Genomic DNA, 15,054 nt, shown 5'->3' on the forward strand with positions numbered 1-15,054 from the left:
GGCATCAGCAAAGGATCCAGTGTATAAGAGTGACAGGATAATAAAAATGCCAAGTTCTCAGAAAAGACAGGAGGGAAAAGGATATGGGGCACAAGCAGGGACTGGTCTAGGCCATGCTCACAAACTCCCCTGTACACTATGTATAAATATACTCATGTGAACAAAGTAGAAAGAGATGTGGTCACATGCACACACACATGTGTGTATATATGTATGTGTGTGTGTGTGTATATATATATTCCCATGGACGGTGAAGGCAGACATATACAGAAGGCACTGATGCATTCACATGGACACTGAACATAGGCTCTCATGTACATCCAAGAATGTTCACATGTACAACAAACACAGGTATGCTCAAATGCACACATACTAAACAGACATGCTGAAGGTACACAGACAAGAATGTGCTCAGATATGGACAACTGTTTGTAGAAAGGGGGGGTATGGAAAGGAGGACAAAAGCAAATGTAATCTTTTGTGGTCAATGATGGTCCCAAGGCTACTAAGAGAAAATGGCAAGGCTGAGATTAATCTCAATCCTGCTCCCCCCTCCCCAAAACATTCCCCTTGTTTTCCCACCCTGCTACATACGTTTCATACAGACTCTGGCCTCGAAGAAACACCTTGACATCCTTGTTTAAAGGGAAGGTCCCATCGTCCTTGCGGAAACGGTACAGCAGTTTGGCATCTTTGTAGTCTGAGTGCTCATCACACACTGTGGAAGTTGGGGATGGGCATCACTCAGGGCACCTCATACACATAGGAACCAAGTAGTACCCTCCCACTCAGAACAGAATCTTTGTGATGTCTTGCCAAATAGATCAAAAGACTGTTGGAGCCACTGACAGATAGGCAAGTAAACAGATGTTTATGAGAGCAGATGGACAAATGACCCTAATCAGCTGCTCACCAGTGTTCTATCCTTGGGTCTTTCATGGCCACAATCTGGCCTCGGCATAAGAACAGGATACATTTTTTTCAAGGAAAATGTTGATCTCATTTGAACAACTCTTAGCCCCAGGGGCCAACTGGCAGGAGAGGAATGTTCAAAGAAAGCAATTAAAAAGCTTAAAGTCAGAAAGACAGTGAGTGGTAGAAATATGACTGAAACTCTGGGCTGATGTCTTCCTCCACTCTCTCCTCCTTCATCCCTTCCTCCCATGAAGAGGTGATCCTTTTCCTTGCCAGGGCAAATTCCCCTACAAGCATCCTTGATGCCATCTCTTTCCATCATTTCCAGCAGTTAGCCCCCTCTATCATTCCCACTTTCACTAATCCCCACTGTCTGCTGATTCCTCCCCTGCTGCCTACAAACGAACTCTTCCTTCAAAAATCCTCACACCCCACCTGACCTCCCCCTGGGTGTTGTCTTATATTTCTCCTTCCCCAAACCCCTTCTACCCTTGTTCTTGATCCTTTGCTCTCAGAGGACCATGACATCAGGGAGGTTATGCCATGACATGCATGTGAGTTGGATTTAAGTGAGGGAGAGCTGTGCGAAGTCACCAGCCTCACTCTCTCTTCTGGAGCCATCTGGGTCCATTGACCATATATGGATCAGGATGACTAGAGGTGGCCCTGACGCAGTGGGAGACTTTGGTCTTTTTAAGCTAAGGTCTTTAACAGATCTCAATTTGATTGAGGCAACACCCAATCATCAATTAAGGCTGTATAAGAAATGAGGCAAAGAATGTTCTTTTACCTAGTCAAAAAAAAAAAATCAATCCAAGAGGGGAAGACACTCAGGGTTTCTAGTCAAAACAGAAATAATTGCTATTTATATTCACTCTCAGCCAATCAAGGCTCCAACAATGACCAAGTGGGGCTTGGTCTGGGACCTATTGTTGGCCAATAAATGACAGCCAGAGTGTTTAAGGTACATGATCCTTATGAAAGAAATCCAACATGAACCCCAAGATATCTTGCCAGATTTCGGCAATCAAAATTTACATTTCTTTGGGCAGAGTTTGCTCAGGTAAGCGTATAATACCCTATGTGGACAGAGGAAAGGAAAAGAAGCTGTGTTTCCCAACTGGCAGTTGCCCCAGTGGGGCAGTTCTTACTACTAGTCATGAAGGTTGTTTGTCCTTCATTCTTAAAGAAGACCATGACATCAGGGAGGTGATGCTATGACATGCAAGTGAATTGGATTTAAGTGAGGGAGAGCTGTGCCAAGTCACCAGCCTCACTCTCTCCTCTGAAGGCAGCTGGATCAGGACAACTGGAGATGGCTCCCCACTTCTCCCCTAAACTCCTTGAGAAAGCAGCCTATCCTTGATGTTCCTACTCCGTCCTCTCACATTCTTAACTCTCTGCAGTCTGGCTTCCAACCTCATCATCAACTGAAACTGCTCTCTCCTAGGTCATTAATAATCTGTTATTTCACAAATATAATGGCTTTCCTTCAATCTTCATCCTTCTTGACCTCTCTGACGCCTATGATCAATCTCTTCTGGATATTCTCTCCTCTCTAGGTTTGTGACACTCCTTTCTCTGGGTTTTTCTCGTACCTATCTCACCGTTCCTTCTGCTCATTTATCTCCTCTGCTGGATCTTCATCCTGCCCATGCCCAGTAAACATGGGTGTCCCCCTAATCCCAGGTTCTGTTCTTGGCCCTCTTCTCTTCTCCTTTTATACTATGGTGTTCAATGAACTTCTATGCAGATGACTCCCAGATCTATATCTCCAGCTCTCACCTCTCTGCAAAGCTTCAGTCTCATACCATCAACTGCCTTCTGGAATCTCAAAGTTACCATGTCCAAAACAGAACTCATTATCTGTCCTCCCAAACCCTTTCCTTTTCTGAACTTCCCTATTACTGTTGAGGAAACTACCATCTTCCTAGTCACCCTAGCCCACAACTTTAGTGTCATTCTCCATTTCTCTCTTATACTCAGTTCATATATCCATTCTGATGCCAAATTCCATTATTTCTACCTTCACAACATCTCCAGAGGTTCTCACCTCTCCCACAGTCACCCCCTTGATCAAGCTCTCATCACCTCATACCTTCTAAGTAACCCCCCTTCCTCCAGTTTCTCCCCATTCCAATATTTTCTCTTCTCAGGTACAAAGTAATCTTCCTAAAGCTCTATTCAATAAAACTCCAGCAGCTCCCTCTTACCTACAGGATCAAATATAAAATTATCTTTTTGGCATTTAAAGTCCTTTATAACTTTGTCCCTTCCTACCTTTACAGTTTTCTTACACTTTACTTCCCAATATGTACTTTGTGATCTAGCAACACCTACCTTCGAACATGCTATTTCCAGACTGTATTTTCAAAAATGGTTTCTCTGGCTTCCTTTAAGACTCAGCTCAAGTCCTACCTTCTGCAAGAGGCCTTTCATGGTCATTTCTTATTCCCCAATCCCCCATTTGCTAAAACCTTCCAGTTTACACCGTATATTTTGTTTATACTTAGTTAGTTCTAAATTGCCTAACCCCACCTCCCTCACCCCAATTAGAAAAGTGAGCTCCTAGAGGGTAGGAACGGTTTTGTTCTCCTTATTGTTTGTTTTCCTTTCTTTGTTTCTAGTAGGGAATGGTTCACACTAGCCTGGATACACAGTAGGATCTCAATAAATACTTGTTGTCTGAAAGGAGGCTTAATCTGTTTAGATATCCATCCATTCATCTAACCATCCACATATCCACATAAGACTTCTGTGTTTTCCAGGAAAGGCTGGTCCGACCTAAGATCCGGGAGGAAGGGGGCCAAGGGAGTAGGTGGGCAGGGAATCTTGGACTAGAAGGAAATGAAAGAAATCTAAGTAACTACTTAAACAGAGTAGTCGAGTCGTCACACCCTCTCTACCACAGCTCCTCCCTGAATAAACAGTCATTAAGAATAGAGCATGTTCTAGAATTAGAGCAATTGGCCCGATGACCACATTAACATAAATAAAGCCACAAAGAAAGACTTCAGAAATATGGTCCATTTGGTGCCAAATTGTAACTTCAAAGGCGTTAAAGCAAGCCTCCAGTCTCTTAGAAGGAAGGTGGTGGATTAAAGGTGGTGAATTATAGGTGCTGAATGAGGCATACATTGTCAGAAAGGGCTAATTTGTTTATTTGTTTCGATCAACTGAACCTTGTAATACAGGAGGATACCTAGGAGGAGCTAGGGAGTAATGCAGATATGACAATGAGGTTTTTGAAAAGAGGTTTAGTATTTTTTTCTTAAAGAAAATATCACTTTCATGCCCAGGAATAAGGGACAGAGTAAATTAAGACAGCCAGTTTCCCAAGTCCTGTGTCATTTGCATGTGGAGAGTGAGGGAAATGAGGCCAAGATGCAGGACTGAGAAGCCAAGCCTCATTCCTCTGTGGCTTTGGCTTCCTGGACCACAGTCCAAGACCTGGGCAAGGGTCAAAGCTGGTTCTTGTTCCATCCAAATGACTCTGTTCATCATTCATCCATAATTATGGCCTGGCCACACAGGCCCACTTAGGAGAACCACCCAGGAGACCTCCAGGAAGAGAAGCCTGTGAAGCTGTGTGGGCCTACACACACACACACACACACACACACACACACTCAGTCTTTCCTACACATACTCTCCATACTCATACCCACAGAACTTTACATATGCCTCACACTCTCATGTGTGCTCATTCTCCTCTCTCTCTCTCTCTCTCTCTCTCTCTCTCTCTCTCTCTCTCTCTCTCTCTTCCTTTCCATCCCTGCCTCCTTCCCTTCCTCCCTCTCTTTTCCCCTGGAGTATGGAATTCTCTAGATGAATTTACAAACCAGACAAGGGACTAGTGTTTCCCTCCCATACCCCAGCCATGACTTAGCAGAAAAAAGAAAATCTATTCCTCTGACCCAAGTTGCAGACTATTAGGACTGCCTGACCTCTATGATACCATAGGAGGGATGTCAAAAAGTCCCCCTCCACCCAAATATCCCTCTGCCTGGTGCCTGAATTAACCAAGGGAGGCAGTACAGGATGTACATGAACTTCCTCTGAAGTCATAAGATTCATACTGAGCTTACTGTAGGATGAAAAGTCCAGATATTTTTCATAGAACCTCTTGTCTAGTTCATATTTTTTCCATCTTATATTTGTGAATGTATTTCTGAATCCAAGTGTATAATTTTATATATGTGTATATATACATACATATGTGTATGTGTATATATATGTATACACACGTGTGTATGTGTGAATACGTACATATACTTATTATTTATATTATGTATCCCTATTAAATTATTAAAATTTGACTTGGCTCATAATTCCAATCTACCAAGGTTCTTGCATCCCTCTTTCTCAAGTTTTATGTCAGCTATATATTTGATAAACATCCCGTTTATGCCTTTACTCAAATAATCAATGGTTCAAACACTGCCTTTGATGCTACTAACTGTGTGATCTTGGCCAAGTCACTTAATTTCCAAGGGTCCCAGGTTCCTTGTCTATAAAGATGAGGGAGAAGTTGGCTTAGATAGCCTCAAGCCTCTCTCCGCTCTAAAGCTGTGACCCCATGATCTTTCCAGGTTTCCTTCTTTGAGTGGAGCATTACCTTCTCCAGGTTCCTCTTATTAAGCCCGATGTTAACCAACAACAACTCAACACAAGTGAAATTATCATATGGATTCCAAGATGACTTGCCAAAAGGGCAGCTTCCCTGGGCAGATGCTGAGCATGGGACTGAGTCAGAAGAGGTTGACTTTTTTTATAAAGCTCAGGTGAGAAATAGAGCAGAACATTAGCAGACACCAGCAGGAAAAGGCATTGTTACCAAAACACTCTTTTTCTCTCAACTTCAAACACAACTGGAATCCAGTGATGTGCAGGGGAAATACTGGCTATTACCTGTGGGTCATGCTGCAATGACTAAAGCCACACACAGGCTGACACTGAACCATTGTCTTTTTCTACATGGGGGTGGATGAAATTTTTGAACATGGGGGCAAAAGAAAATTGAAAAACAAATGTCCATATAAGGGAGGAAGGAATTTTTGAAATGCTATGGCCTTTGCAAAAAAAAAAAAAAAGGCCGGGGGGAGAAAAAAAATGAATAAATAATCATAGCAGAGGCCCTCTCCATATCTTAAATCCAAAGGAATTAACCACAGTGGGAGGGATGTAGGCCAGATACAGCTGAGAATGTGAGACCCTGGAGGAGATTATTAAATAAGGCTATGGATTTTGAAGGTGAAGTCAGGCAAATGTAAGACGCTGGGGGACAGAACTTTCTGAGAGGAGGAGAGGTTCTTCACAATGTTCTACCCATCTCCTATCCAATCCACATATATCCCCACCTACTCTGCCCATAAGTATGGTTGACCCTCTCCGTCCCTTCAGAAGTGAAGCTGTTGGACTCTACAGATGGGATGGGAGAATGGGGAGGTGAGGAGAGCTGAAGAGAGACCACATACCATGATGAATGATGTAGTGGTCCATCAGTTTCTGCATCAGCCGAATGCCTGTTTCTCTGTCTGGTGCCTCCTTGTGGTCTATCAGCCAATCCGTGAGCTCCTTGGCCACAAAACAGTTGGGATATGTTCGAAGATGATAACGTCGATCCTTGATGAGCTTTCCATCATGAAGTCGAAGTCTAAAAACAGACGAAGGAAGGCAAAGGAAGAGCTATAGAAGTAATATACTAAATGTACTAAAATATTTATAGCAGCTCTTTTTTGGGCTCAAAAAATTAGAAATTGAGGGAATGCCCATCAATTGGGGACTGGCTGAACAAGTTGTGACAAGTGACTATGATGTAATATTATTGTATTATAAAAAATGACGAGCATGATACTCTCAGAAAGACCTGGAAAGACTTCTGTGAGCTGATGCAAAGTGGAATGTACTGTGCACAAAGAAACAGCAATACTGTGAGATGATCAGCTGTGAATGACTTAATTATTCTCAGCAATACAATTATCCAAGATAACTCTAAAAGACTTAGGATGAAAAATGCTATCCATTCCCAGAGAAAGAACTGATGGTGTCTGAATGCAGATTGAAGCACACTTTTTTTAACTCTATTTTTCCTGAGGTTGAGGTTTTTTTGGTCCATGTTTTCTTTCACAACATGACTATTATGGATATATCTTGCATGACTACACATGTATAACCTGTGCTTGCCTTCTCAGTGAGGGGAGGTAGGGAGGAAAGACAGGAGTGAATGTGGAACTCAAAGTTTTAAAAACAAATATCAAAAGTTGTTTTTACATGTAACTAGGAGAAAATAAAATACCTCCCCCAAAAAAGAAATGACATACTTTCTCCTCCCATACTCTTTGCAGAAAGTTAGGCCACTTTACAGATGAACCACTGAAAACTGAGACTTGGTGGCCTACGTATTCCCAGAAATATAAAGATTGCAGTGATGTATCTTGATGAAGAGGAAGACCAGTGTGGATAATCAAAAAACAGGTAAAACCCAAAAGAGTTAATCTGAAAGAGTGTACGCTTTTTAAAAAAAACCACATAATCTCCAGACAGAAAGGAAGATACAATAGTGAGTAATTTCAAAGGCATTTTTGTCTAACTATGGAATGCATTGAGTGCCATATTAAAATCACACTTCCCTTCCTATCTATACTTCGCACAAGATGGTACTACCCTGATAATGTAAGGAGACAAGCCGTTCTGGGGTTAATACAACGCCCCTAGTATATAAATACTGCCTAGCACAGTGTAGATGCTAGGTGAATGCTTGATTAGTTGTGTTAATTACAATTAATGGATGCAATTAGTGAATGATAAATCTATAATTCATTCATGCATTCATTCATTCAACATCTATATACATCTGAAAATGTGTCACACTCTCCCTGAAACTCCTGGAAGTTTGCTCCATGTATGGCAGGGGACAGGAGGAGAAGGGAATTCTCAGTCTGAGACAAGGCTGGAGGAAGGTGCCCCAGCTGTCTGAAGATGCTCTACTAATTCTTGCTTAGATCATAGAGATTAAGGAAGACACTTTTCCAATGTCACATAACCCTGCATAGCCCTGTGACCATGAATAATTTCACCATGGGATCTGACATAGTAACTTTCAAGGTTCTGACATCATCACTGCTCTGTGCTCTCCCTCCCACCTCTCCCCATCCCTGTGGGCTTCTCCACATGCCTCAGTGATCTGCATTCCTCTTTCATTAAGAACCCTTGTCCTTTCCAGGGCTTCAGAATCTTACCTGCTCTCAGAAGAAAAGAGTAATTGTGTCCTTTTAAAGGCAACTCCTCAAATCATGTACATGAACAGTCAACACACCTTCATCTAATACTAGCACACAACATCCACCACACACACAAACACACAGAGACACTCATAGATGCAACACACAGGTTATTACTATTGCTATACAGACCATACCCTTTGCATGTTTCTACCTGACTGGCTCCCCATCCTCAGGTGAGATCTCTGAAGTTTTCAGCTGGCTTGGAGCAAGGCTCCACAATCATTTGCCCAATCCCGCCAACACTGTCTGCCTTTCCTGAGGTAGCTTAAACAGGTTTCTGGTCAATAACGCTGGCTGCAGAGGTCTCACTCCTTCACACAGGGAATCTTTGTCTTCTCTCAGATCTTGGAGGGTCTCCCAGCTCAATTCCAGCTAGGACCAAGTATAATTTTGTCCTGGATTTAACTTAATGCAAAGGAACTACAATTTCCTAGCAAGGGGAATTCCAAAACTTCCCTGCCTCTATCAGTACATCTATGTATCTGTAAGTAAGTCTTCTGGGTACCTCAGGTACCCAAAGGTGTAGTGACTTACCCAGGGTCACATAGTTAGTTACAGATAGGGGATCTGAACTCAGATCTTCCTGACTTTCCAGCACTCACAATGTTGTCTCTTGTTTAATGCAACTGAGTTCATCAGAGTATTTGGGGGTGAGGAGGAGTATGATATAAACTGTCAACCAGTCAAAGGGTAAAAGGTCCAGTCCTGGCAGCCTAGTCACTAAGGGACGAGGGCCCAAACTGAGTCACCATTCACTATCACCATAATTCCGCCACCTATCAATTTGCCTTATGGCACGAAGCTGTAGCCTCGAGAGTAACATTTAAATTCCACAATCTTCAGCTGCTGGGGGGAATTTCCCTATCCCTACCACATGGAGAGTGGGGAAGAAAGAGGAAAAAATACCCGGATGTTTTTGCAGTGACTTCCCTTCCTCCCTGCTGAATGGGCCCCGGCTATTGTTCACCCCAAATGCTTTACCACTATCCAGTGGACATTTGGGAAGTCCCTATTGTCTCAGACATCACAGATGGGTTCCTACATTAGGGTCTCATGCAGGGATCTACCCTTCCCACAATGCTTCCCTTCCAGCCTCAGAATTGTCAGATATATAGCCTGCAAGTAGAAGGATAAGGGACAGTCTGCATATCCAGCCACCAGTGACTGGACCTGGAGAGAGGAAGGCATAAAAAGGAGAGAGCTAGAAATACCATCCATCCAATGCTACCCCTAGGAGCCTAAACTACCAGCAGTTTCCAGCCTTTGGAACATTGTTAGCACCAGTAAGAGTCAGGGACCCTAGGGAGGGGCTATACTAGCATATATGTAAGGTATTCTAATGGGTACTGGAGCTACAAAGACACAGGAAGAGAAAAAAAAATGCTATTTGTTATAACCGGGGTACATCAGAAAAATAACTATCATTTACAGGGTGCTTTAAAGTTCTAAGAAGTGCTTTCTGTAGTGTTATATCATTTGATCTCAAAGTAGTCTGGGGAAGTAGGTGCTATTATAATCCCCATTCTACAGATAAGGAAATAAAGACAGAGGTTGAGTGACTTGCCTAGGGTCCCACAGATAGAAAGTGTGAGATAAAATTTTTAACTCATGTCTTATTGACTCCAAGTCAATCACTCTAGCCATTGGGCCACTTAGCTGCCTAATCATGCACTACTGCTCATTTTCATTAAGCATGTTTGTGCCTAGTCACCCTAGCACCCAGTTCAGTGCTCTGCATGCAGTGGGCACTTAACAAATAATTCTAAAAGTTGAAGAAAGGAGGTCAGAAGGAAGGGTTGTTTGTCCTTTGTTCTGGAAGAGGACCATGACATCAGGAAGGTGATGCCATGAGTTGCAAGTGAACTGGATTTAAGTGAGGGAGGACTGTGCAAAGTCACCAGCCTCACTTTCTCCTCCAGAGCCATCTGGGTCCAGTGGCCAGATATAGATCAGGACAACTGGATATGGCCCCTGGAGGAAGAACAGGCAGTCCAGCGAGGGAAGCGAAAACTCCAGAGGATTCAGAATCAGCAGGCCTTCAAGAGGCACCATTCAGGAAGGCCCATTCTAAGAGACCCTGCTTCCCAAACATTCAGCAAGCTGAGAACAGCTGTATGAATTATGGGGAGTTCTCATTCAGCCAACACCCAAGTAGGAGTGACCCAGACAGGTGATCAAGATAGTCTCCCAAGAGCCTCTACCTAAAGCAGACTTGGTGCCAGGGCTTGCAAGTTTTCCCATCCACCCCCCAGGGGCAGGACAACACTGGCCTTCCTTGGTCAGTAGAAGTTGATTGTAAGACTCAGCTCTAAACTTTTACAAGATTCCTAGTCAGGATAGCCTATGCAGGGATACATCAATGGACCCATCATTCATCATAAAAGGCTCTCTTGTAAGAGGGATTAGGTGTGTACTATTTGGCCCCAGCAAGCAGAAGGAAAAGCCTCAAAGGAGCAAATTTAGATCTCACATAAGGAAGAACTTCATAACAACCTGAGCTATCCAAAAATGGAATGGGCTGTCTGCCTACAGGGAGATTCCCCTTTACCTGAAATCTGTATTGGAGGCGAGTCACTTAAGATCACTGATTCAGAGTTGTAAGGGACCTGAGCTCATCTAGTCTAACCACCCCCCCATTTTACAGATGAGAAAACTGAGGCTGGATGATCACTTATTGGGTATATTATTGTGAGGATTTGGGTAGATGGCTGCTAAGGTCCCTTATGACTGTGCCACTCAGTGATTCAATGAATGTACTCTCTCCCCTGGGGCAGCTCTCATCCCATCCATGCATTCTACTCTTGTACAATTCTCCATCCCTGTCCCTCTGTTAAAAACTCTAGAGGATCTCTGCTGCACTGGATGCTTTCTTCTAGCTCCTTCAATATTTCCTAGATACCATCCCAATACTCAGGATATCCATTAGTTATCCCTGTCTCATAATAAGCCCTTATTCGTGGTAATTGGGGTGGAGACAGGGAGGTTAGATTAAACAGCTCTGATGGAGGAAGGAAGCTGCCATTAGCTGCTTCCAGTTCTTTAAAGTTGAATTCCTGGCAATTTTGGGTTACCTTCACCATTAATCAGATGCTGCTATAGACAAGGGGGGATGGGAGGGGGAGTCATTGCTTACACATTTTGCCATCTAAGAGCTATTTGAAGCTGGGAGGAGGCAGCATTAAAAGGTGTCTCAAAAAAGAGGTTGAACAACAAGCTTCACAAGAGCTGTGCAGAATACCTCTCTTCAGAAACATGGCCAATCCACACATACTTCCCAACCTTCTCTAAATCAATGTGGCAAGAATTTTAGCTAATCCTAAAATAGGGATAACTGGTGGGTATAAGACGAGGTCTAAAGGTAATGAGCATAAGGCTGATGTACTCCAGCCTTAGAGTAGAGTCAACTCTAAGCCTTTATCTGGCTGTGGTGATAGCAGGGGTCAGTGCTCAGTTTGGCGGGGGTGGATTACTGAGGATGGAGTATTTTTTAATGCCAAACTGGGGGAGGTGGAGAGAATAGAAAAAATACATTTAATCTTAACTTTAGACAGGGAAACAGCAAAAACAGGTGAGAAGCAATCAAAACTGAAAGGGGAGCATTCTGTGTTTTCTCTGCACTTAGTTCTGTCTCTCTGTCTCTCTCTCACACACACACACACACATGCACGCACGCACAAAATATAGCGGGTATGAATTATCTTCAAAGCTATCCACAGTGGTCCCTGTTTTAACTTAAGAGTTGTTTTTGCAATGGGTCCAATGGAAAAAGAACCAGGACTGCACTATCTTCCCTAGCTCCCAAGAGAATCCTAAGGAACATCTTACAAAAGTATCTGCTCTAGATTCCTCCTCTTCTCTGACCTTAAGCTCTAGGACAATAAGGCCCTTGACCCCATAATCCTAAGCAACCTAATTCAGTGTAAGTACATATATACTCTATCCCAACTTCCACAAAGCTCAGAAAGGATCTCTGGGGCCACCAGACAGTAAGTGGCCACCTGCCTTACAGGGTGGTGATTACCCACTACAGACTTCTGAACCTGTCAATCAAGAAGGTGAGAAGATGTCAGAAGAGGTAGAAACAGTGATTGATTTTTCTAGGGACTGAGGAAGAAGGAGGTTTGGAGGAAGTGAGAAGTGGAAAGAGAAAGAGGGAGAAAGGGCAGGGGGGAAGAGAAATATGAGAGGACAGAGGAAGATAAGGAGGAAAGAGAAGAAATGAGTAAACAAAGAGGAGAGGAGAGAAATGGGAAGAAAGGGAAAGGGAAGGGGTGAGACAGAAGGGAACGATGAAGGGGAGAAGACTGGGAAAAGGAGAAGGAGCAAGAATTAGGGGGGAAAAGGTAGGTCAAAAAGCAAGAGTGAAAAAGAGACTGAAAAGGAGAAAAAGGCAGCCCAGAGAAGGTAGAGGAAAGAGAAGGGAAGCAGGGTGAGAAATATGGGAAAGACAGAGAAGAGAACTGAGGGGCAGACAGAAATTATTGAAGCCTTAAGATGGTATCACAGCATCATAGATTTAGAGCTAGAGAGGATTTCAGAAGCTATTAGTCGCAAACCCTCATTTTACAGATAAAGTCACATAGATACTAATTAATAGAGTTAGGATTAGAATCCACATCTTCTAACTCTAAATACAACCTCTTTTTACTGTGGAATCTGCTCCTATGGAAGCTATAGTAAGAACAGGGGAGGCTCTTAGACCTGGTTCACTTGAGGTCCTTCTGCATTCCATTCCTTATGAATTGATTGATTGTTATAAAGCTTCTAACCACTAAATGTGATCATTCAGGGTGATTCAGAGGTAGGGGGTTTTAGCTGTTTTGGGGAAGGGGATTGTGTGCAGATTGTACAGAAAGTATAGTGTGGCTTTTTGAAGCACAGTGGCTGAACCCCAGGAAAAGGTATTCTGTGGCCACCCACCTTCATCTTCTCTAGAGACACAGTCCCATTCTGGATAGGATTCTCAACGAACTCATAGACTCAGAGAAGGCTAGAGCTGGAATAGACTTTAGATATAAATCATCTAAACTTGCTTCACTTTTAAATACATACATATATACATACATATATATATATAGTTAATTTGAACTTGACAAACACAAACAAATACGAGCATTTCCATGAACAAAGAAGAATTGGAAAAGGGGATTATATATGAAAATGCAAATCCCTATGGTGTACTATTTGTATTTTTAAAAGGATAGATAGGGACAGTACAGTACGTATGATTTCATTATTACAGGGAACACCTAGGTTAGGAAATTGCCTCTAGCCACGCAAGTACGTACCTTCTTTGAAACTTGTAAGAATAGCCTAGAACACTGAGAAATCAGCTGACTTATACACACACACACACACACACACACACTCCAATATGTGTCTATTTCTCTGTGTCTCCACTGAACTTCCTTCTGCTTTCTTCTGTGCATTTTTTAAAAAAGTTTTTGATGACATTTTTCTTTCTTTTCATTTTTAGGAGGCATCATTACCTCTCTTCCACTACACAACTCCAACAAACAAGAAAAAACTCTACCAAAAAAATCACTCCCTTGCAACAAATAAACGAAGCCAAGCTAAATAAATCCATACACTGGGCATGTCTGAAAATATGCATCATTCTACATACTTAGTCCATTAACTTTGTGCTAAGAGGTGAGTGGTATGTTTTATCATCAGTCCTATGGATCAGGGATTGGTCATTCATTGAATTGATAGGAGGTTTTAAGTCTTTAAAGGCTGTTTCTTTTTACAGAGTTGTAGACCTATACAACCCTCACTCCAAACAAAGTGCAAGTCATGTCATCATTTCTCCGATGTCATGGTCTTCTTCGAAAATGAAGGAAGAATACACAGTCGAACAAATTGTTCTGATTCTGTTTACTTCACTTTGTATTCATTTATATGTCTTTCCAAGTTTCTCGGACTCTCTTTTGTCATGGCTCACGTTGTCGTTAAGTCATTTTTCAGTTATGTCTGATTCTCCATGATCCCATTTGGGGTTTTCTTGGCAGAAATACTGGAGTGGTTTGTCATTTTCTTCTCCAGCTCATTTTACAGATGAGGAATCTGAGGCAAATATGGTTAAGTGACTTGGCCCAGGGTCACACAGCTAGTAAGTATCTGAGGACAGATTTGAACTAAGAAAAAGGAGTCTTCCTGATTCCAGGCCCAGAGCTCTATCCACTGTGCCACCCAGTTGTCATGACTTACAGCACAACAGTATTCCATTATATTCATATATCATAATTCAGCCATTCCCCAATTGATGGGTATTATCTTATGCTTAATAGTGATATTCCTGGCCTAAAAGGTATGCAGTTTAGTGACTGGTGAAGTTATAAATCTAAATTGTTTTCCAGAAGAGACAGAATTCTCACCTCTATCAATAGTGCATTCAGAAGGAAACAAATATTTATTATCTATTATGTGCTAAGCACTTCTTACATTTGTTATCTCATTTGATCCTCATAACCCTGGAAGGTAGAAGACCATTATTACCTCCATTTTATGGTTGATAAAACTGAGGTAAACAGTTTCCGGGAATTGATCAGAGGTTAGATTTGAACTCAAGTCTTCCTGACTGCAGGCCTAGTACCCTATCCATTGTACCACCTAACTGCCTTATTAGGGTACCTGTTCTCCCCACATTTCTTCCAAAAATTGTCAGAAGATCAGAGTTGTCTTACTTTACATTTCTCTTATTATTAGTGATTTGGGGTGTTCTTTACCTAGTCGTTGACAATTGAGAACTTCCTGTTTATACCCTAGAACCATTTATCTATTGTGGAGTGACTCTAATTCTTTGAACAAGTTCCCCATTTATCATGGACATCAGCCCTTATCAGAGAAACTT

At 42.3% G+C, this 15,054-nt stretch overlaps 1 protein-coding gene across 2 annotated transcripts in view; it reads right to left on the bottom strand.

Annotated features, from left to right (window-relative positions):
• COL20A1 (collagen type XX alpha 1 chain) overlaps positions 1-15,054 on the bottom strand; it is a 117,978-nt gene that overhangs the window by 96,923 nt on the left and 6,001 nt on the right. For both annotated transcript variants that reach the window (XM_072633307.1, XM_072633306.1), the window contains exons 2-3: positions 6,393-6,571; positions 595-718 (exon numbers count right to left, since the gene is read on the bottom strand). In XM_072633307.1, coding sequence (XP_072489408.1) covers positions 595-718; positions 6,393-6,571 — 303 coding nt within the window. The remainder of the gene's footprint in view (positions 1-594; positions 719-6,392; positions 6,572-15,054) is intronic.

Source organism: Notamacropus eugenii, chromosome 1 (assembly GCF_028372415.1).
Source record: "Notamacropus eugenii isolate mMacEug1 chromosome 1, mMacEug1.pri_v2, whole genome shotgun sequence".
Lineage (NCBI taxonomy): Eukaryota > Metazoa > Chordata > Mammalia > Diprotodontia > Macropodidae > Notamacropus > Notamacropus eugenii.